The 23,033-nt window shown below is 58.2% G+C and overlaps 2 protein-coding genes and 1 long non-coding RNA gene across 7 annotated transcripts; 2 read left to right on the top strand and 1 right to left on the bottom strand.

Annotated features, from left to right (window-relative positions):
- Nucleotides 1–220: 220 nt before the first annotated feature.
- Nucleotides 221–4,732, top strand: CHRNB2 (cholinergic receptor nicotinic beta 2 subunit). The gene is made up of 6 exons (XM_066986349.1): nt 221–410; nt 1,447–1,592; nt 1,672–1,716; nt 2,529–2,638; nt 2,762–3,719; nt 4,387–4,732. Exons 1-6 carry the CDS (start codon nt 368–370, stop codon nt 4,555–4,557), a joined length of 1,473 nt encoding a protein of 490 aa, XP_066842450.1. The 5' UTR covers nt 221–367; the 3' UTR covers nt 4,558–4,732.
- A 1,255-nt stretch (nt 4,733–5,987) lies between these two features.
- Nucleotides 5,988–18,933, bottom strand: ADAR (adenosine deaminase RNA specific). Of its 5 annotated transcripts, none has more exons than XM_066986343.1 (15): nt 18,626–18,933; nt 15,182–16,723; nt 13,775–13,961; nt 13,548–13,705; nt 12,993–13,134; nt 12,594–12,811; nt 12,193–12,349; nt 11,009–11,180; nt 10,273–10,366; nt 8,728–8,856; nt 8,490–8,623; nt 8,149–8,331; nt 7,543–7,655; nt 7,013–7,140; nt 5,988–6,731 (listed from the first exon to the last, which is right to left on the bottom strand). In XM_066986343.1, exons 1-15 carry the CDS (start codon nt 18,775–18,777, stop codon nt 6,491–6,493), a joined length of 3,750 nt encoding a protein of 1,249 aa, XP_066842444.1. In that variant the 5' UTR covers nt 18,778–18,933; the 3' UTR covers nt 5,988–6,490. The 5 variants fall into 5 exon arrangements, with proteins under 5 accessions (XP_066842444.1, XP_066842443.1, XP_066842441.1 ...); XM_066986342.1 differs by having other exon boundaries at nt 11,009–11,207; nt 15,182–16,720; nt 18,626–18,932; XM_066986340.1 differs by having other exon boundaries at nt 11,009–11,207; nt 18,626–18,932.
- Nucleotides 18,934–19,123: 190 nt separating this feature from the next.
- Nucleotides 19,124–21,126, top strand: LOC125180237 (uncharacterized). The gene is made up of 2 exons (XR_007158580.2): nt 19,124–19,476; nt 20,076–21,126. It is a non-coding gene; the product is annotated as an uncharacterized lncRNA (long non-coding RNA).
- Nucleotides 21,127–23,033: the final 1,907 nt, after the last annotated feature.

A 23,033-nucleotide genomic window follows, 5' to 3' on the forward strand; every position in this document is an offset into this window, starting at 1 on the left:
AGGAGGGGGCGGGGCCTGGGGTCCCGGTTGGGGGGGGGGGTCCCGGTTCGGAGGGGGGATCTTGGGGGGGGGGGGGGGTCCCGGTTGGGGGGCGGTGCTGGTTGGGGGGGCTCCCGCCTGGCCCCGCCCGGCCCCGCCGGCCCGGTGCCCCCAGCCCCCCCCGCCGCTGTCTCCGCCCTCCCCGGTGTCCCCGGCGGCGGCGGAGCGGCGCGGGGCGGCCCCGGCACAGCTCCCGGCACCGCCTCCCGCCCGGGGCCGCCCCGCCCGGGCCGCCGCCGCCGCCGGCTCCAGCACCGCGGAGAGCGCGGGCAGCACCGGGGACAGCGCCTGGGCACCGGGGCACCGGCACCGGCACCGGGCCGCCCCCATGGCGCTGCTCCGCGTCCTCTGCCTCCTCGCCGCCCTCCGACGTAAGTGCGGCCGGGGGCACCGGCACCGGCACCGGGGGAGGCGGGGAGGGGGCTGCACCGGGCCCCGGGACGCGCCACGGCTCCGCGCAGCGCCGCGGCGCCGGGGGGGGGGGGGGCTCCGGGCCGACGCCGACCCCCGGCCGGCCCCGCCATGCCGGCGGGAGGGGGCTGCCCCGCGGCTCCGGGGGCGGGGCGGGGCGGGGGGGACCCCCCGGTGCTCCTGGCCCTGGGGGCAGCGGCACGGCCCCAGCCCTGCGCCTGCAGCCCTTGCACGCCCACCCCGTTACCCCGCATCCCGCTGCGCTCACCCCGTTTACACGCTCGCCCCACTGCACGCTCGCCCCCATTGCACACTCACCCCGTTTACACCCCCACCCCCTTACACCCCCACCCCATTACATTCACCCCATTTACACCCTCACCCCCATTTACATCCTCACCCCATTACACCCCCACCCCACACAACCCCACCCCATTACACTCACCCCATACACCCCCACCCCATTACCCCCCCCCCATACACCCCCATTACACCCCCACCCTGTACACCCCCACCTGACTGCACTCACCCCATATGCCCCCACCCCATTACACCCCCACCCCGTTACACTCCTCACCCCATACACCCCCATTACACCCCCACCCTATACACCCCCACCCCATTGCACTCACCCCATACACCCCAACCCCGTTACACCCCCACCCCATACACCCCCACCCTATTACAATCACCCCCATGCACACACCCCATACACCCTCACCCCCATCACACCCCCACCCCATCACCCCCACCCCATACACCCCCACCCCATCACACCCCCACCCTATTACAATCACCCCCTTGCACGCACCCCATACACCCTCACCCCCATCACACCCCCACCCCATCACACCCCACCCCATCACACCCCCACCCCATCACACCCCCACCCCATCACACCCCACCCCATCACACCCCCACCCCATACGCCCCCACCCCATACGCCCCCACCCCCGCGCCCCCACCCCGCGCCCCGCCGCCCGCCTCGCCCCGCAGGCAGCCTGGGCACGGACACGGAGGAGCGGCTGGTCGAGTACCTGCTGGACCCGGCGCGCTACAACAAGCTGATCCGCCCGGCCACCAACGGCTCGCAGCTGGTCACCGTGCAGCTCATGGTGTCGCTGGCGCAGCTCATCAGCGTGGTGAGTGGGGGGGCTCGGCCCCGGCCCCGGCCCCCGCACGGCACCGGGCGACCCCGTAACCGGGCCCCTCTCTCCGCAGCACGAGCGGGAGCAGATCATGACCACCAACGTCTGGCTGACCCAGGTGAGGGACCCCCTGCCCCGGGACCCCCTGCCCCGGGACCCCTGCCCCGGGACCCCCTGCACCGGGATCCCCTGCACCAGGACCTCCTGCCCCAAGACCCCCTGCCCCAGGACCCCCTGAACCAGGACCCCCTGCCCCGGGACCCCCTGCCCTGGGACCCCCTGCCCCGGGACCCCCTGCCCCGGGACTCTTGCCCCGGGACCCCCTGCCCTGGGACCCCCTGCCCTGGGACCCCCTGCCCCGGGACCTTGCCCCGGGTGCCCCGGGAACCCCCTGCACCGGGACCCCCTGCCCCCTCTGCCCCAGGACCCCCTGCCCCAGGACCACCCCCTGCCTCGGGACCCCTGCCCCGGGACCCCTGAACCAAGACCCCCTGCCCCAGGACCCCCTGCCCCAGGACCCCCTGCCCCAGGACCCCCTGCCCTGGGACCCCTGAACCAGGACCCTGTGAACCAGGGGCCCCTGCACTGGATCCCTGCACCCTGCCCGGGACCCCCCCCCTTGCAGCCTTCCCCCCGGACCTCCGTGCACCCTGATTTAGGACCCCCGTGCCCCCTGCCCTAGGACCCTCCCCATTTCCCTGCCATGGGACCCACAACCCCCCTGCCTGGGGACCCTGCGCCCTTCCCTGGGACCCCCCCGATTAGAAACCCCTGTGCTCCCTGCCCTGGGACCCCCAGCCCCCCCGGATTCCAGACCTCCATGTCCCCTTCCCTTGGACCCCCCTGTGCCCTGGGACCGCCCCCCGTCTCCTGGGACCCCCCCATGCCCCCTGCCTGCGGTGGGGCCGGGCTGAGCGCGGGTGCCGGCAGGAATGGGAGGACTACCGCCTCACCTGGAAGCCGGAGGACTTCGACAACATGAAGAAGGTCCGCCTGCCCTCCAAGCACATCTGGCTGCCTGACGTGGTGCTCTACAACAAGTAGGTGTTTTTTTTTGGGGGGGGGAGGGGGCCGTGCACACCCCAACCCTGCCCAGGGCACGGGGTGGTGCCGCTGCACCACTGGGGCAGGGCCAGGGCTGACAGCGCATCCCTTTGCCCTAGCGCCGACGGGATGTACGAGGTGTCCTTCTACTCCAACGCGGTGATCTCCTACGACGGCAGCATCTTCTGGCTGCCGCCAGCCATCTACAAAAGCGCCTGCAAGATCGAGGTGAAGCACTTCCCCTTCGACCAGCAGAACTGCACCATGAAGTTCCGCTCCTGGACCTACGACCGCACGGAGATAGACCTGGTGCTGAAGAGCGAGGTGGCCAGCCTCGACGACTTCACGCCCAGCGGCGAGTGGGACATCGTGGCGCTGCCGGGGCGGCGCAACGAGAACCCTGATGACTCCACCTACGTGGACATCACCTACGACTTCATCATCCGGCGCAAGCCGCTCTTCTACACCATCAACCTCATCATCCCCTGCATCCTCATCACCTCCCTGGCCATCCTCGTCTTCTACCTCCCGTCCGACTGCGGCGAGAAGATGACGCTCTGCATCTCCGTCCTGCTCGCCCTCACCGTCTTCCTGCTGCTCATCTCCAAGATCGTGCCGCCCACCTCGCTGGATGTGCCGCTGGTGGGCAAGTACCTCATGTTCACCATGGTGCTGGTGACCTTCTCCATCGTCACCAGCGTCTGCGTGCTCAACGTGCACCACCGCTCGCCCACCACGCACACCATGCCGCCCTGGGTGCGCACCCTCTTCCTTCACAAGCTCCCGGCGCTGCTCTTCATGAAGCAGCCGCGGCAGAACTGCGCGCGGCAGCGCCTGCGCCAGCGCCGGCACACCCAGGAGCGCGCCGCCGCCACGCTCTTCCTCCGGGCCGGCGCCCGCGCCTGTGCCTGCTACGCCAACCCCGGGGCCGCCAAGGCCGAGGGGCTCAACGGCTACCGGGAGCGGCAGGGGCAGGCGCCGGCCCCCCCGGCCCCCTGCGGCTGCGGGTTGGAGGAGGCGGTGGAGGGCGTGCGCTTCATCGCCGACCACATGCGCAGCGAGGACGATGACCAGAGCGTGAGTTGGGGCAGGGCTGTGGGGTGCGTGTAGAGCTACGGGGTGTACGGAGGGCTGGGAGGTGCACGTGGGGCTGTGGGATACAGGCAGGGATATGGGGTGCACATGAGGCTGTGGGGTGCACGCATGACCGTGGGGGTGCGTGTGGTGCAGCGTGTGCGTGCTGGTGCCTGGCTGCACCGGGGGAAGGGACGTGCACTCGTGCACACCACCACCAGGAACGTCCCTGCCTGGCCACATCCCTGGGGCTCCTTGTGACCCCGTTCCTGGCCCCGACCCCGCTGCTGCAGCCCCTTCCCCAGGCCCAGCAGGATGCGGCTGCTCCAGCCCTGGATCCCGGGAGGGCTGACCCCATGCAGCCGCCGCAGCAGCACCGTGAGGCTGCAGATTTCAGCGCAGGCGGTCCCGGCCGGGGCTGCTCAACCCCCAGCTCAGCTCAGCGGCGAGCTGAGTTTTCGGGGCTCAGCAGAGGGGCTGCCTTGGCAGGGCCCCGGGGCTGTGCCGCGGGCTGGCAGGCGGCCCCAGGAGCCGCAGTGCTGAGGGTGCAGATTCGGGGCTCTGCAGAGCAGCGAGGAGCTGAGCCCGCGGGGACATGGGCAGCGAGAGCAAAGCTGGTGCGAGGCAGCTCGACCTCGGGGCTGACCGAGTTTCTCCCGGCCCCGTGCAGGTGAGCGAGGACTGGAAGTACGTGGCCATGGTCATCGACCGCCTCTTCTTGTGGATCTTTGTCTTCGTCTGCGTCTTCGGCACCGTCGGCATGTTCCTCCAGCCCCTCTTCCAGAACTACGCCACCAACTCCCTGCTGCAGCTCGGCCAGGGCACCCCCACCTCCAAATAGTGCCGGGGGCCGCCCGCCCTCCCCGCCAACCTCCAAGTGCCAGGGGACAGCGGGGGACAGCGGGGGACCGTGGGCTTCCTGCCCGTGCCCCACAGCGGAGCCAGGTGGGCAGGTCCTGGGGCTGGGTGCTGGGCTCCAGGCAGCCATGGCAAACCAATAAATAACTCACACAGGAGGGGACTGCTTCGTCTGACTTTCATTTCATCCCGCACCGCTCCCCAGAGGTGCTGGCACAGGGCAGGTGAGGGAACGGGATGCGGGCAGGGCTCCCTCCCCCCCAGCCAGGTAAGAGGCTGGGGGGGATGACGCGCTGGAAGAAGAAAACCAAAATTGCCAAGGGTTGGAGCGTAGTGGTGTGAAAACAGCTCCTGGGGAAGCGTCTGACTCCTTCCTACGTCCCCATTTTCGCACTGGGTGCTCCCAGCATCTCCCCTGGCGATGCCCAAACCAGGGTGAGGGGCCTGAGCCCTGCATCCCTCGGGGCTCCCTGGGGCTGCGCTGATGCAGCAGCACCGGGAGGAGGCTGAGGCTGCTCCAGCTCCCCGCGGTGAGTGCACTGGCAGCAGGACGCTATTTTTAGGTCCGACCTGGAGGCATGGAGAGGGCAGCGAGCGCGGCAGTGGTGCCGCCATCCCCTGCAAAAACCCAGGCTCAGCCCACTGAAACCAAGAGCAGCCCTGAGACAAGCTGCAGTCGTGCTTTATTTTCATTTTATTTTAAATCGTGCAGAGTTCGAGGCCGAGGGTCGCAGCACGGGGACAGCCGCCCCAGCTGGTCCTGCTGCAGCAGCGCTTCCCGGGCTGGCACTTGCAGGCAGGAATTGGCCTCATGGGGGAACATTTTAAATTGAGTGTTTTCTATAAATACCACTTATCCTCTGTGCAGCCAGGGAGCAAGGAGCAGACAGTGACCAGCAGCGCGTAGCTCTGGGGGAAGCCGTGCCCCAGAAAGGATTTAAAACCCAGACGTTTCACCCAGCCAGAGAAACCCCCGGCTGCTGGAGTCAGTGCTCTTCAACCCCCTCCTCTCAGGGTGCTCCGTGGTACGTAGGGGGCAAGAGCCCCACTTAACGCAGCGGGCTGGGGGTTTGTCATGCTTTGCCTCACCTTTGGGGTGCAGTTCTGGGGGAGCACAGGCCAGGAGGACAGAGGGAGCAGAGACCCACATGACCCAGTGAGAGCCCAAGGGGGGAGGAGCCCCCATCCCCCAGCCACAGCACCCAGAGCTGCCAGCAGGATAACAGAGGGGGCACGCAGACCAGAAGGGGCCCCAGCCCCAAAACCTCTTGGTTAAACTCACACCTGCCAGAGTTTGTGCAGAAAATTCCTTTTCACATAGCCCCTTCCCCCCTCCAAAAAAGCCCTCAAGCTCTACCCAGGGATCCCCTTTTTCAACCTGCAGCAATTCACACAGCCGTGGAACAGAACCAGTTAACAATACAGAAAATTTATTAAACAGGGAATGTTGTGCTGGCCGTCCTGCAGAGATCAGTTTGTGTCCCAGCCCAGACGGGCTGCCAGTCACCATCCAGAGAGAACAAGAGACATGAAACCAGCCAGCTTCCTCAAAAGAGAGAATTTGCCTCAAAAGCTGCCAGAGGGAGCTGCAGTGCACAGTGTAGTGCTCCAGGTTTGCAGTCCAAGAATTCCTCTGGTTTCTTGTGCCTTCTTTTAAAAAAGAGAAGATGTGAACATAAAAGCAAATAGAGACTGAGCCTGCCCCAGCTTAAAAAAAAATACAACAATTTTCATGCATGTTTTAAAAGAGAAAGGGCAGGATCTCAGAGTAACAGGAGCAAAGAGAAGGCAGCCAGGCCTACAGGGGAAACTGCTGCATACTACCGACTCCATTCCAAAAAGGTGGTGGCGAAGGATGGACGCATACACCCATGCTCCCACCTGCGCACTCAGCCACACACCCACAGGGAATCTCGTTATGCATCAAGGAAAGAGAAATTATCTTCCTCTTGGGGTTTGCGGATCCAACTGCCATAGCCCATCTCTTCCAGCACGCTGAAGAAGCACTGCTTAGTTTCTTGGTACGACGTGGCTGCCTCCTTAGCTTCTGAGTACACCAAGAGCTTCTGCAGGTCTTTGCAGTTGTTCTTGGCACATAACTGCTGGAAAAGGGCAAACGTTTTCCTCTTCGACACACGAGACACCTCCAGCTTCGGTCTGAGAGAAAAAGGCAGCCATGAAAGACATGACAGGGAGAGAAGCAGGAGCAGGGGGACACAGGCAACAACCTCACAATCGGATGCCTGCAAGATCTGGCTCAGTGAGACTGGTGTAGGGCCTGGGCTGGGCAGTGTTTGTTCTGCTTCAAGAACACTGGCTCGAATCGGTTCGAAATTCTTCTCCCCACACATGATACTGTAACTGCCCGGAGCATACTGGTTCTTCATGGCTGCCCCTCTCTCCCCAAACAGAAAATCAGCAGGAAAGGCTCCTCTTACCCATCTACTTTCCCTTTTGTGCCATCCAAGACTTCAACTTCGCTTTCATCAGCAAGACACCAGTTCACCGAAGACTCCTTCGTCTTGCCCGTCTGCCTTGCAGAGTCGTATACGCTGACTCGCCCAACCTGCATTGTCAGAGGTAAAGGAGGGTTTCGTGAGGTGTTAAAATCCCAGCTACCCCGCTGCTGTTCCTTTTGGGAAGTGATCGCGCTAGGGCTGATCTCATCTGGGACAAGCAAAATCTGAGGCGTTTCTGTTCCCTGTAGAGAGGGGCTCAGCTTGTCCCACGTGCTAGGTTCTTACCAAGCTGAAGGCTACAGGGGCAACCCTTGGTCTCCTTTCTCCCAGTAACCCACAGACACTGGGGGAACAACGCGAAGAGGGCTGGTTTACTGGTCACTAGCCTCCTGACCCTGGCTGCAGGCACTCTGCCAGGTGACACCCCTGCAGGGGCCTCAGTGAGGTCCAAGCCCACGGGCAGAGGTGGAAGACAGGAGGGAAATAAAGAGGTGTCAGGGCCACAGTACCTCAGGGTGGTTGATGTGATACGGAGCCTGGAGCTTCTTCTGCAGCACGTCCCCATCTCGCACCATGCGGCAGCAGATTGCACGCGTCAAATGGCCCTGGCTGTACAAGTAACCTGTGAAGATAACACGTGAAGGCATTAGGAAACGGGAAACTGCACAGGTAGCAGACAAGGCAAACACTGAGAACCACAGCACTTCCCACAACCTACAGAGAGCTGGCAGCCACAGGGGTCAGCAAGAGTGACCTCCTCATTGCTACACGTCCCCTAGATGTGTAAGACGAAGATTTATAGACTGCAACATTTATCACCAGACACATCCAGGCAATTTTTGTCTCACCCTCCTAGATCACATGTGCCTTCTAAAAATCGAGAACCCTGGAGAAAAACTCACTCCACCTACTACATAAAATCCACAAACTCCCTTTATGCTTCAAAACAGAACAGCTCTGCCAAGAATGATGTTTCAGTCTGTTACTCCTACAGCCTCCACAAACGAGCTTTCCCACCCCTGTGGGACGGAGGTTATTTGTCAGTGCAGCCCATTTCTAAGCAGCAGGGCAGCACAGCTGTCCCCCAACCCAGAAAGAACCGGTGGGTCTCATACCAAGCGTAACAGAGCTGAGATAAACTGGCTCTATGAAGTGTGACAGCAACGCTCCTTGCAAACCGAGTACATTCCAGCGTAAGATTTTGTCACTGCAGGACATGGTGCGCAGCCTCTCCCCATGCTGGATCCCATCCCAAGTTGGCACAATGTCACTCGACTTCACAGGAATGGTACCTTCCCCTGCACAAGCAAAGAAGAAAGATTTTCTGTAGAGTCAGATATTCAATAAACCTCAAAACCCCATCAACAGCTGTACAGGAAGTTATCTTCTACACACAGGCACTGAACGATCTCTGAAGTCAGCCTGGCTCCGCCATGCAGGGAGCAAACACACTCACCGTTCTCCACCTTGGTCCGCAGCTTGCCTTGCTTGGGGTTCTCAAAGAGAGGCTGATGCTGGGCTTGCCCCACCACGCTTGCCTGATCGCTGCAGGATTTATCAAAGAGTGCCCCGTCCCCACAAGGTGCTGTGCTAGAAAAGAAATGCTCCCCAGGTTAGAACCAGGTTGCAGAAAGCTGCCGAGGCCAGCGGTGCAGCAGCAACACAGGTCATTGCCTGTACAACCCCATACAGACCTGACATAGAGGTGAAAGGTGACATTGCTCTTTATTTTGAGTCTCTTCTTCCCCGCTGGCTCAAAAATGCTCTCTTTTGCAGAAGAAGGATTAGACGGGTCATACTTCATCAGCTCACTATAGAGAAACCTGAAAATAACAGCGGCATACCATCAAAAGGCTGCTTTGCTCCTCTAACAAGGAGTACCTCAGTCCAACCACTGCCACAAACTGAGGACGCTGCTCCTCATCCTGCCACACACGAGAGCAAAGACCAGGAGTCATGGCGGGGAATACCTGGAAGCCAACCTACAGCATTTGACACTCCAGACAAGGCATGAAATAAAGCAGATTTCTTGCAATGCAGAAGACATGTAGTAGAAAATAAGTATTCTGTCAGGTAAGCAGACGGAAGCACTGGAAGGAGAGCGAAAGAAGCCTGGCTGGCTCTGCTCTGTTGCTTGCGTGCATCTGATCCAAGCGTGAAGACGACTTCAAGGTTGGTAACCTAGCACCTTCAGTCAGCACCAAGTTCACATTAACAGTAAACGGCCCCAAAGGCAGCTGAACACAAGCAGAATTGTTAGCACAACCCCACGATCCATTTATAGCGACTGGGTCTTTTATGGCTGCTTCTGTCTGGGAACAGAGAAAAAACCTTGAGGTCTCCAACATGCTGTCAAGGACTAAAGAAAAACTGCGGCTTCACAGAGATTCCTCAAATAAAACCTGTGCAGGCACTTTGCAAGGAGAGGTGGAGCTCACCATTCTCATCTCTGACAGGCTTTGCTGTGCCAAAGCAGCCCAGCAGCCACGGCTGTCAAGATTAATAGCAGAGACAGACAGTAAGCAAGAGCGCAACGCTCTGATTTTACAGCTTGCTGGGGAGCAGCCCTCAACACCTTCCAGCGCTGAGGAAGACAGATCCTAACAGCAGCAGACAAAGGCTTTACAAAACCAGCTGGCTTCACGGTTCGTACCTGGAAGGGCAGACAACTATAAAAGGCTTGCCCAACTGCATCTCACTTCAGTTTAAGAAAAGAAAAAGCGCCATGCTGAATGTTTATACAAAGACGAGAACAATTGCACTGTTTGGTTTGGGGAAAGCCCCTCCCAACTAATGGAAAAGGATTTCCCACTTCTCAACACGAACATGTTTGACAAATTTTCCTGAAGCTTTCTACACCTGGGCCCAGAAAGGCTGCAGCAGGATCTGGCGGGCAGATTCCCCGGCACTCTGCCTCTGATAGAAAGCTGGGCTCAGACTGAAACCACGCTTTGCGTGCTGGCCAAGCAGCCTCTGCAGGACGCTTCATTTTAAGTACGTCCAAAGCGGCCCTTGGGCTCTTGGCAGGTTTCCAGTTCAGTACTAATTTGGGACCATTCAGGCATGGCCCTTTCTTATCAGAAATAATATCCCTCTGTTTAACAGCACATGGGTAAACAGCGGCGTTAAAGGATCACAGCTACCTCCGAAGGAACCATCACGGCTACATCCCTTTAGGATGGGGTGAGCACCTTTTGGCAGGCACCTCTTCCTCTCCTTTGGGTTTCCCCTTGTCTCACCTCACAAAACCTCTTCGAGAAATGATTTCCGCATGACAGTCATTCACAGTCTCCCCCTTCAAGCTCAGTTCTTCTCCTTTCACACATCGATTACCTGAAAAAAAAAAAAAAGAAGACACGTCACAAAGTCAACACACAGCTTCACAAAAGAAAACACGTCACAAAGTCAACACACAGCTTCACAGAAGAAGGGAGGGTTTTGAAGGTTTTATCTCACCTGAAGTTTTACTTCTCCGGGCTTCTGAGTAGCAGCACCCTGACTATTAGATCATTATCCTGATCCAGGCAGTTAGGAAAATAAGGGACAAAGTACACGCTACTTTAGGAATAGTGAAAGCTTAAATTGCCACAGTTTTAAGGCAGTGTCCCTTCAAAACCCTCTGCGCTTTTCAACCAACCACTCTGGGTGGAAGCATTGCAGCTAACTAGAAAGGGGACGAAGGTACACAAAGCTGTGAAAAACTGGGGGATCTTGTGCTATACAACGCAGGAATCCACGCTCTGATGGATGCGCACAGACTAGCACAGAGCAATGCAAGCAAAGATTAAGAGCAATACAGCTGAAGGCACAATCACTTTGTTCTCTCTCTCTAACTAAATCACTTGTGACACTACGCAAGCCCCGGCAGCATTTCTTGCCCTCTCTGAAGAAACCTACAGCAATTCCCTAGTCATAGCTGACAGGGAAGAGCAGGGGGTTCAGAGATCAGCTCATGCTGGAAGAAGCTGTCCATACCTGTTCCGATGCTGACCACAACTCCCAGGTCGTTGTTTCCCCTCCGCATGATGATGGCAGCCAGGATCTTCCGCCCAAGCAGGCTGTGCTGGATGCGAGCAGTGAGGGCATTGAAGCGCTGGTGGCTCAGCATGGCCAGCTGATCGTGGAGGGTACTGCCACTTACAGGGAGCTGGAACGGGGACGCAGACCAGGATTGCTAAGAGACCACAAACAGGTCAGTGAACAAAACAGCTCGAGCAGCAGCAGCTAGCCTGAAACACAGCTATCCAAGCAGAAGGCAGGAAGACAGAAAACACAGACCATAGGGAATGCAATTTTGGGCTGAGCACACGGAGAGTATCAAGGGGTGGGTGAGGTTCTTTTGGTTATTTCTGGGGAAATACTCTCCGATGCGCTGAGCTCCGCTTTAAGCGCATCATCAACAGACAGCGGCAAGCTGTCCTCCTGGCAGCGAGCTAAACGGGCTGAGGAGCGGCCTCCTGGGATTGCCGGGGGAACCCCATTGCAAAGGAACAAAACCAATCTTGCCCGTTCCCAGAGACTCAGCCAAGGAAATCTGTTACTGGTTTCGCAGGAATTCCTTCTCTGGCTGCCTGTTGGGAGACTGCACAGTCACCCCGTCTCAAACGGGCACTTGCCTCCTCTAGCACTGCTGACTGCCACATCGTCCCTGATGGATTTTCTATTTACAGACACAGCTGCTACACTCAGCTGTGCAGCTGGGAATGCAGCTTTTAAGACACCACAAAACTCAAGTGTGATTTAAAGAAGCACAGGTTTGGGACAGCCGTCCTGACACAAACAGGGCTTTGTTCTTATCTGATACACGACTTTCTGAGCTGACATAATTTTTAGTGTACTATGAAGGAATGCAGAATGGAATTATTTTAATCACAGAACAAAAATGAGCACGTTCCTGCTCCACCACAGGAGCATATTTCAGCAGCTTGTGGAAGTATCTGAGGATAATGTAGCCCTACAGCAGGCACCATCATGAGGGAAGAGAACGTCTATGCCCTGAGGAAACATCTAACCCATTTTAGGAGAGCATCAGCTTATCTACACCTTCAGAGAACAACGATCTCACAGTTGCTCTTGAAGGCATTTTTCTGCTGGACTGAACAGCACAGGACAGGCAGGGCTAGAAAAGCAGCTCCAGCCTTGGAGGAAGAGGATGTTACCTCTGTGATGTTGATTCCCTCCATGCGCTCAGCCTTCTCCGTTTCCCCGATCAGGACTCGGAGCGCTGCGTCAGCTGCCTCCTGCTTGCCCTGTTTTTTACTGTGTGCAGTTACAGCTGGGAACCAGCGTCCTCCAACCTTCGCCTGATAGACGAACCTGTAAAGACAGCAGTGCACTTCTGAGAACCTCAGAGACCTCTGGATTTCAGTCTGCTTTTATATCTGTGTAGAAAAGAGCAGAGAGGAGGTAGCTTATCGTTGTCTGGACACAAGGATTGGCAGAGGCAGCAGCACGGCCTGTTGCCACCTTTAACTGCATCAGGAACTTTGTCCTGAAGAACGGATAGAAAACACAACAGCAAAAACGCACAGTTTCCTCCCAGAGGGATGCAGCTACTTACTTTGGGTCGTGGGGAGGTCCTGACTGGTCAATGAGTTTGAACTCTGCAGCAAAGCCATTAGAGCGGGCGTACTCCAGCAGGCCGCTGACAGGGTTGACGTTCAGGTATTTGATGAGCTCCCCAACACCCTTCGCTTTTGCTGCCTTGGATTCATCCGGAGCGATGACCTGTGCTCCACAGCCGCGCGTGGACTGCTCACCCTGGGGCGTCACAACAGGCTAGAGCAGAGTTAGACAGGAGAAGGCTGTTAAATACAAAACAGCTGGTATTACTGCAGGACAAAGCAAACCTCTGCTAGAGCCAGAAGGTGACTTGGTGGGGTGAAATCCAATGGAATACAAAATAAAGGGGAAATAGGACAAACAAAACACTTGGGTCTCATAAAGAAGCTCTTTGTACCTGTTCCGGTGAGACACGTGGCACAGGCTCTCCAGAAAGAATCTTCATGGCAACTTCTGCTGCCATTTGCTTTGCTCCCTTCTTGCTGTTTCCTACCACAGCAGGGAAAATTTGGTCACCCATTTTCACACAGTAGCTGAACCTGACAGGACATTATAGCATACGGAGAGTGTTAAGCATAGATGTTGCAGTCTGTTTATTATCCCCTTCTCCCAGTTCAAATTAAATCCTTCTGCGTTCTCTCTTATTTAAGTCTACCACGATGGCCTCAAACAGTTTAAAATGCCAGTCCGGCACTACCAGGTACGGTACAAGACTAGAAGCTGCTCCTGGTTGGGTAGAACAAACAGCACCCTTTTTCTCTGAGAAAAGGCATTACTTTTGGTCTCTTTCTGGAGGCAGATGTCTTGGAGAAGCCGTTCCCAGACTCCTGGGATAAGAGAAGCACTCAGCTAGGTCAGCGATGACCACGGGAACGTGGGTAGCATGCTGAACAGCAAGGATATTAAAGAAAGGGTTTCTATCCTCCCCAGAGCTGACAACAACATGCCATACCTAGGATCGTGAGGTGGGCCATCCTGAGAGAGCAGCTGGAATTCAATCGTGTTCCCTGATTTTTGTCCGTATTCCATTAATATGCTGATGGGGTGCTTCCCGGGAAGCATGTTCAGTTGAGCTGGCGCAGACGACGACTCTGGCTCCGCATGCAAAGGCTACAGCAAGAAACCAATTTCAGACCAAGCACTGTTTGACCAGACTTACAAATAGAAGACAAGACTCACCAGTTCTGATTCAGAACTGTTGGATGGAAACGGCTCTTCACATTTAATTCCATCGGGCCTTCCGTTCTCTGCTTCTTGCATCAGGACCTTCATAGCATTAGCTGCTGCCTCCTGCTTAGCAAGCTTTTTGCTCCCTGCTTCTGCTGGTGGGAATCGGCGCCCGCTGATCACTGCCTGGAACTTAAATCTTTGAAAGAAAAAAAAAAAAAACAAGCAAGGTAAACCAAGAGGCAAACCCACGGTATTCTCACAGCAAGCAGTTCCCCTCGGGATTCAAGTGAGAAGGAACAGCTAGCTGCCATGTGCAGAAAGGACAAAAATATCAGGGATGCCAAGAGCTCTGCATCTGGGCCTTGCTTCATAGCATTTCCAGAGCTGTTCACGAGACCTACAGCAGCTCTAGATTTCGTTCTGAAAGTAAAGGATGAATTGTCTCGTTCCACAGTTGCCAAGCCTGAGAAGTGCAACGGCTGTATGCAAATAACAGCTCAGTTACGTCTCCTGCACACGGAAGAAGCTTAAAAGCAGCCTGCAGTTCCATCTGCACCTGGTCATTCCGGGTCATCTGTCCCTCCGGTGTTTTCCCTGACTACCCAAAGTGCTCGTGAACCACCCAGTGCATTCACACCACCTCAGAGAGGTGCTGCCACACGTAAACCCCTTGCCTTCCGTGTTTTTGTCTCCCTCCTCCTTGTGAGCGCTACACGGCTTTTCTCCTGGCCTCCAGCCCCGTGCAGAGGAAACCTGCTTCCAGAAAAAAGGGGTCAAGTGGGATCTGGAGATGGGTTGTGGGGCTGAATCCATTCAGATCACCCCTTACAAAAAAAGCCTGGGACTCTGTCTTTAGAAATTAGGCCAATTTTCCTGTCTAGCGAGTCTATTGACATACCCCAGCGTGGCACATACATACTTTTCACCGTCTCACTGGTGCTCAGGAACAGCCACGATTTAGCAAGTGGAGGCAGGACTCCAGAAACTGACTCCACGAACTGTAGCGTCACGCCACGCTCTGCTCGCACGGCATCCACTCTGACCTGCTGCACCACAGGGATGTTCCGAGCAGGTTCACCTCATCTAACCCGAGATATCCACGCCCAAGGGCTTTGTTTGGGGCTCCCTTTATACCACTTCCACAGAGAGAACATCTCGACTGCCTTTGGTTAATTAGAGGTACCCCCGAAATGCCAGTTTTACTCTCTGTGATCTGAAAGCGATGAAATCCAGGCTGCCTGGGGTTAAACTTTAGCGTTTTGTTGTTTTTTTTAAGCTGCTACAAGGAATCAGCTAGGCTAATCAGTCCCAAATGAAGTAAACATTAATGAGCAGGCCCTTCAGGACAAGGCTGAGGTGAAGTTGGTTCAGGTTAGCTTAAACAAAGAGCTCAGGGAAGCTAGGAGATCTTCTTACCGTGGCTCGTGAGAGGGCCCGCTCTGCTCCAGCATTTCAAACTCACAGTGCTGGGAGGTGTACTGGGAATATTCGGTAAGGCCACTCACTGGGTTCTTCTCCTGACAAGCCATTAGTTTCTCGACAGGCGTACACGGGAAACCAGCGTCAAACTGGGCGGCGTAACTGGGGGAAGCCTGGGAGTTCATGATGGACTCCGACTCCTCAGGCTGCTTGTTGATAGTGTTCAGATTGTCTGGGATGTCATCCGAAGCCCACCTGCCATTTTCAGAGCTGTCGTAGGTACTGAAGCTAGAAAAGACGGGCTTGGTGTCCTCAGGCACGGCTGCTTCTGTGTCACTGTCACTGCTCTGACCAGTCTGTCCCAGAGGCTGCTGTCCGTTCTCTATACTCGATCCTGCCGCCGGCGAAGCTACAGCCACGGTCATCTCCCGGGGATCTGGAGGAACGGAGGAAGATGGCAAACTCGACCCAGGTGTGGGGTCTGCTCTTCTGGTCGCTGCGCTGCCCTTCAGCCGCATCTGCATCCGCTCGCGTTTCCTGTCCGTCAGGGACCACCGCGGAGGGTTCGAGTTTTCCTTGTGGACATCGCCCAGCTTCTCCAGAGCGCTGAGAAAGGCGTTAACGTCCTTGGCCTTCGAAAAGCCAATGTTTTTGGCAAGGTTGAGCGCCGTCGTTTCTGCCACTCTGAACAAGTAGTTGCAGATTTTGTCCTTTGTCTCAGCCATCGTGGGGCTGATGTCTCTCGAGCCGGCCGCGCTCCTCTCCCCTGTGCTCTCAGAAGCTGAGGCCACGCTGCCCCCCCCGTGCTCTGGAGGGTTTCTTTCTCTCCCCGCGCTTGGGCTGGCAATCCTCCACAGTGGCGGCGTCTCTTCACCTTTGTGCAGTTTGCCTTCTTTGAGGAGCTTGTACAAAATACGATTGACTTCTTTCTTTCGAGTTTTAAGCTTCCGTGCAAGATCATAAACCGTACAAGTCTTCCCCACCCCAAGCTGCCTGAAGATATTCAGAATTTCCTGTTCATGGTTCTGCCCAGTAAGAGACAGTCGCTGGAAATTCAGACTTATGGTGTCAGAATCTCTCTCCTGGTTCTCCTGACCATGGTACTGAGGAGGGTGACAATGCGATGAAGTTTCCACCCGCAGGCACTTGTTGGAGAATCTATAGCATCCCGCTCTGCTGCGCCTGGCTTGCCATCTCCCTGCAGGAGCCGGTGCCACAGCCTGCCAGCCTCCGGCGCGCGGTTCCTTGTACGATTGCAGCTCCTGAATTAAACAGACTTCGCTGTCCTGCCCTTCTAGGAACTGCTGTCGTGAAAAGGCGTCCGGATTAGCTTCCTGTGGGGTATGGGGGCGGTGAAAGAAACCTGGATTAGTGCTGGAGTAGTTAGGTCTTGAACCAGTAAAATACGAGCCTTTGCCTCGAGTGGTGCCTCTGTTCATAGCGCACTGCTGGAGCGCGAGGGGGAACCGGGCTGCCTTCGCAGCGGTATAAGAGAAGCCGTGGGTCGCTCGGCGTTCTCCAGTCCTGAACAGGAACCTGCTAGGAGGGGGAAAAACAGGACTTCAGAACCCAGTTACACAGTTACAGGCTCCCAGAAAGTCAGTCCGAACAGCCTCCCTGCTCCCGAGACACCCGAGGCATCTTCGCCTTGCCAAGCCTCCCTGCTTTCCACGGAGTTTAAATTATTCACGCAGGCACAAATGGCAAATTCTGTCTGCCCAGCACAAAAGCCAGCAGTTGGGAATCACAGGTGAAGCTACCCACGAGAAAACAGCTTAAAAAAAAGAGCGACCCTCTCTTCTTTTGGGGCTGAATTTCAAGCCGGCTGTGCAGAGGCTGGTTGCCTTTTGGCAACGCCTTCTGTCAAAGGCTCACCAGGCGCCTCCAGAACACAAGCAGCTTTCGCTTGGCTGCCCTCAGGGAGGCAAGAATCACAGCTCTGTTGTGCAGAGAAACAGCGGCATGAGGAGGTGAAGCAGCTGACACAGGACAGAGCAGAGCTGCAACGGACTCAGAGCAGTTTTTAGACTCGTGGCCTGAAGTCTGACACCCTAAATGTACTTTCCCTCCTGGACGTGACCTACAGAGGTAAAGCATCGCACCGCAAGAGGAGTAAAGTGATAACATACAGAGAAATCGGATAGGTGCGTGCTTTCTAACGGTATGAAAGGTATTTTGGGACCGCGGCCCCAATTTCACTCGCATCTCTGACAGCTGGGCCATCCCCCTGCGCTACAGGGCATAGGTCTAAGCTTTTTAAGCGCTTTTTAAAGAAAAGAAACCAAGCACAGGATAAAATCTAGCCCTTCCACCACGGCTGCTTGTGAACCAAGCAGATAAAAACATGCAACCGATACCCTCCTACCTCCTTCTCGGTGACACCCAAGTCACTTATCTTCACCTACGTGGCTAAGACTTTCCTTAGAAAACTAACTTCGTGAAGAAAGTTCCCTTCCTTCATAAAGAGGCCTTTGTGAGAGTTCTGCAGCCACGTGGCGTGAGCTTTGATGGGTGAAACGCAGGAGCTGGCAGTTACACAGTGAAAAGGAGAGAAGGAGGTGGGCTGCGTGCGGGGTAATTCATTCCTAAAGTCACCTAAACGGCAGAGTAACAGCAAAACGCGCAGAACCAAGTACGGCCCAAGGTCGCCGGGAGCTTCACTCTTCAAACAGGGAGGTCAACAACCCCTGCCTGCACCCAGGCACCACCACAGGGGCTTATTCCACCCCCCGGGAACAACACGGGCTCCACGGGAGGCGAGCCCTGCGCTGAAGGCAGGGCTGGCAGGAAGGCAGAGGGGGATTAAAGGTTTATCCCCACGCTGAAGGCTCTTACCTCGCTCCTGTCCATAAGCTCCCGCACACGCCACTTACTCTGTCAGCAAGAGCAGCACACACGAGGCCCGACCGGGCAGAGCGCAGGCGGCACCGGGCCCCACCGGGCACCCCCGCAAGATGGCCGCGAGCTCCCTTTCGGTTTCGGTTCCCGCACCCTCCCCGCCCTGCCGGGGGCGGGCAGCGCCGAGGCTCGGCCCCGTGCCCGGGACGGCGGCGGGGAAAGGACGCGGGGGGGGGGGGGGCCGCAGGCAGGGCCCGGGGCTGGGCAGCGATCGGGGAGCGGCTCCCGGCGGGAGCCTCGGCCCGGCCGCCAGCACCGGGGCTCCCCCGGTTGTACCGGCGGCTACGGGACCCCCGGCCCCTGACGGCCGCCGCTCCGCGGGGGGATTCCCCTTGGAACTCGGGACGGCTCCGTGTCCGCCGTGTGCGGCCTCCGGGACACCGGGAGGGTGAATGGGGGGGGGGGGGGGGCCTGGGGCCTCGGGCAGCCCCGGGCCGCACCGGGCAGCTCACGGGGCAGCACGGCCCAACTCCCCGAGCCCCCCCAGCCCCGGGACTCCCGGTGCCGAGCCCCTCCCCCCGCGCCCCTCCACCGCCCCCTTACCCCCTCCGCCGCCGTTGGCGCCGCGGCGGGCGCACGGTGATGACGCAGCCGAGCCCCGCCTGCGCCTGCGCGGAGCGCCCCGAGGCCGCGCGGCCGCCATCTTGCTTCAGGGCACAGCGCTTCAGGGCCCGCTTTCGGGCAGGGCAACGCATCGCCGCGGCGTGGCCGGGGCCCGGGCACGACACCCGAGGGCTCGGCCGTGCCGCTCCGCCAGGGGGGGTGGAGCGCTGCGGGGGTACCTCGCGGGGGGCGGGGGCGGCGGCGGCGGCTTCATCCCGGGGAGCCGCGGGAGCGGCCGCCTCAGGCCTGGGCCCGCACGTGCCCGGCACGGCGCATGCGCCACAGCCCCGCCGCTGGGCCGCGCATGCGCGCTGCGCACGGCCCGCGTGCCGTGGGGGCTTCGGGGCCGGGGGGGGGGGGGGGGGGGGGGGACGAGCCCGGGGGGGGGGGCCTGCCCCACAGCCCCCCATGCCCCCCCCGTCCCCAATGGCTCCCCGACCCCTGTGGGGCTCCTGCCCCCAAGGCCCCCCCAAATCCTGCAGCCCCCCCGTGCCCTCCCCCGGGCTCCCCAATCCCCAAATCAGCACCCCAAAGCCGCCCCCCCCCCCAGCCCCGCGCCCCCCATCCGCCATCACGGGGACAGCCTCGGCCCCCACACGGCCTCCCCCTCACGGGCACCCGCCCCCCCATATCACACCCGGCACGGAGCAGCTCGTCCCCGTACGCGGCCGTGTGCCAGCCGCCGTCCGGCAGCGACGATGGTGCCCGTGGGGGGGGGGGGGGGAGGCAGGAGCCCCCCGCCAGCAGGTTGCACGTCTCGTCCCGGAGGCTGCGGGCACACCAGGCAGCGTGTGCGTGGGTGTGCACACTCGTGGGGGTGTGCCTGGGGGTGGGGGTGTACGCAGGGGGACAGCGGGCACCTCCAGGGCTGGCAGAGCGGGAGCCCCCGGTCGTGTGTCCGGGAGCCCCCAGGGAAGGGCTGGGGAGCGGCTTAGGGGGGCACCCGCGAGCGTCTGCCCTCAAAGCGTCTGCCCACCAGGGACCAGAGCACCCGAGGACGTGGATGAGCTCCTCAGAGGACCCCAGCCTCTGCTAGGCCCAACGAGGTCGCTGCTCAGGGTGGGGATCGCACACCCACGGGGCTGCTTCCCCGCGGCTTCACGAAGGCATTTAAATGAGCCTGGGAGTGCTGCAGGCACGCAGGAGCTGTGAGTCAGGCCCCAGAATTGTCAGGCTCAGCTATTGCTCATGTTTGGTGACGTTTTTGTGAAGCTCAGGTTCAGGGTTGTTTAGGTTCCTTTCCTTTCCTTTTTATTTTTATTTTTTATTTTTTTTTTTCAAATGATTCTGGGATTTTTTATTTTTTTTTCTGGAAGATTTTGGGGTTTGTGGTCCCCAGGCTGATTTCTGAATTTTATTTTCATTTATTTATTTTTTTTTTCTGTAACAGGAATACCCATTTTCTAAAAAAGGACCCCCTCAGTCAGCTGAAATTTTCACCTCTTGATTCCTAGGAGGATTTGGGAGTGCAGAAAACCCTGCCTGGGATGAGACTCACCCCAGACCTGCAGACACTGGGGTCAGGCGCTACCAGCCCAGAGAAGCAGCGTTGCTCACCCACTCATTAAAAGCGTGAATGACTGCGGCGTGCAGAGCACACAACCATCAAATCCTCAATCTGTTCCTTTTTTTTTTTCCTTTCCCTTTTAATTGCCTGTGATCGCTCTGAAGCTTTAACCCAGCCTCAGTGAATTTGATTCATTTTTGCAGCTCCTGAGGCACAGCAGAAGGGTTACCGAGCTGCTCTCTGTGGTGTCGATGTGATATACCTTGTCCATGAAATAATCTATAGCGGGAGTTACGGAGCCATACATCCTCTTGAATTGCAGCGCCCCGAATGCGACAAATAGCCACTTAATCGATACGAGTTCATTCTCCGTTCTCCTCGTTTGTGGAAAATTGGGCAGCCTCCAAGCTCGTTTCCATAGGAACGTGATTTGAGACTGTGCGAGCCGAGCTGCCGGAGGCCCGGCGTTAGCACGGCGGCGTTATCTGCTTCGTGCTGGCAGGAGCTCCTGCGGCCTCCCGGTATCGCAGCCGCCTAACGCTGGGCTCCCGCTCGCTGGAAATGGGCCTGGGGACTTAATTTGTGCTGGAGATAAGGCGCCGATCACCGGATCACCGCTTTACGTGCTGCTGCAGCCGAGGCGGAGGCTGCTGCCTCCAGGCTGCTGCCTCCAGCCCTTGGCGGAGGCTGAGGAGGGCCCCTTCGCTCCCCCGGCAGCAGCATCCCACGCGAGAGCAGGGGCTGCCGGGGCTCGTCCTGCCCCACGCCCCGTGGGGGCTCCCCCAGGGCCCCGCAGGAGGCTTCCCGGAGCCGCCGTCCCCGCGCGATGGCAGCATTTGCTAAGGCACTAACGGGCTGGAGATGCCTCAGGTGTCTGCTTTGTTTCGCTTCCCTCTTCTGAAATGAAATGAGATGAAATAAATTGTAGCACAGCTCCCCCGCCCGACTCCCTGTTCAAATGCCAGCTCTTGGATACGGCTATTGTTCCGCCGAGCTTCATTTTAAAACTGCTTTATTAGACACTCTGAAATATCGCTTCCTCGCTGTTGAAGTCAGCCTGTTCCTACCAGGGAGATAAAAGCTGATGGCTCGATTGCGAAGGGGACATTTTGTTACTCTCCTAAATCAGATGACTGCATTGTTTAATTGAACGTGGCCCTGGGAGCGGTGCTGCGTTACCGGGCTTGCCGGTGCCTGCTCCCCTCCACCCCAGGGGCAAGCTCTGCTCTCGCGCTGCGGATCCGAGAGGTGCAGTTAGGTGCTGGCCTTCTCGCAGGAGCCCCCATCAAGCCCTCCAGGTTCCTCGCACAAGGAATCGTGCTGATTCAGCCCCTACGTTCTCCAAAACAGGCAGCGTTGCTTTTCACTCTCTGGGTGCAGACGCAAAGCTGGGAGCTGGCATGGAAAAAACTGCAGCTCCTGTGCCTTCAGTTCCCATGCAAAGTATTTTTTTTTCCCCAACAGATATATATATATATTTTTGTAGCTAAAAACACACTGCAGGTAACTTGATGGGTCCATCCAGGAGTGTGTTTCTGGTGGTACGTTTTTTAGACAAGTGTCTAGCAATTAATCAGCCTGAAGCATTACTCCTAGCTTGTTACAGCATCACAGGACAGCGCCGAGCTCTGCGTGGACCAGCTGGCGCTCGCCGTCAGACAGATGCACAGACACCTGCTCATCCGGAGGGAGCTTGCACTCACACCTCCAGCCCTCGGCCTCTTTTTTCTCAAACATGGGAAATTCTGCCCCATCCTGAGCCTGGGGCACCAGGGGAAGGTGCTGAATTGCCGTTCTTTGCTTTGCTTCAACCCCTCCGAGCCTGCTCCCGCTCCCACGGGGCTGTTTCCCAGCTGGCGAAGCAGCAGGCTTACGCGGAGCATCGTGCAAGCTTTTTCTTCCAAGGCTCCTTGCTGTTCAGCAAAGGCGTGAACCTGAGCTTTGATAAAGCCCTGGCAGCTGCCATGTCTGCTCTCCAGAGATGTCAGCAGCAATTACTCATCTCCAGAGCTCCCGGTGCGGAGGGGAAGGGGGGGACTCTGCCGCTTCTCCCGTCCGCAAGCCGCTTGCTCTGCTCTGGGGACGGGACAGCACGCTCCTGCGGCCGACGTCCTCGGCCCCGAGCTGGGAAGCGCGGCGTGGGAAGGCAGGTGTGGATGGCACAGATGCGGCAGTGGAAGGAGCCGCGGCAGTGGAAGGAGCCGCAGCAGTAACTCCCAGCACAGCTGCAGCAGCGAGGAGCGCAGGTTTGTGCCGGCTCTTACAAAAGGCAGGGCGTTGCTTGGAAAACAGGCAGGAGACAGAGCGCGGCACCGCCGCCGGCTGATCCTCGCCTGGCTGGGGCTGCCACGTGAGCACAGCCTTCGCCTTTAGCTCTTGGATGATCACAGGCTTATCTGCCGTGGGTTCATGGCCATCGTCGTGTCCACTTGGCAACTTTACCCTGTGGTGTTCTTCTTCAGCCTCGCACCACGATTGCCAGGGGCTCCTTTGGCTCGGGGACAGGAAGACCAGCCGCTGCCACCGCGACCAAGCACTCTCTGGCCTTTTGCTGCCTTCAGACACCAGTGTTGCTCCTTGGCATGGCTCATGCTGCTCCAGCCTGGTCATCTCCTCCTTATCAAGCTGTCGTCCCTCGGGTGGCGGCTGAAGCACCACAGGGGGACCCTGGGCTGCGGCCGCCCAGCACCTCTCGCAGAGATTTCTTGGAGGGGGATCAGCATGAAGGGGACCCCACGGCCACTGAGAATTGATGCAGCAGCTCCCAGAGAGTGATTCAGTGACATAAATGAACACTTCCAAATGCCAGATTCCGAGGAGCTCCCTAATATATGGCATTAA

This window comes from Anser cygnoides, chromosome 33, assembly GCF_040182565.1.
Source record: "Anser cygnoides isolate HZ-2024a breed goose chromosome 33, Taihu_goose_T2T_genome, whole genome shotgun sequence".
In the NCBI taxonomy this organism is placed as follows: Eukaryota; Metazoa; Chordata; class Aves; order Anseriformes; family Anatidae; genus Anser; species Anser cygnoides.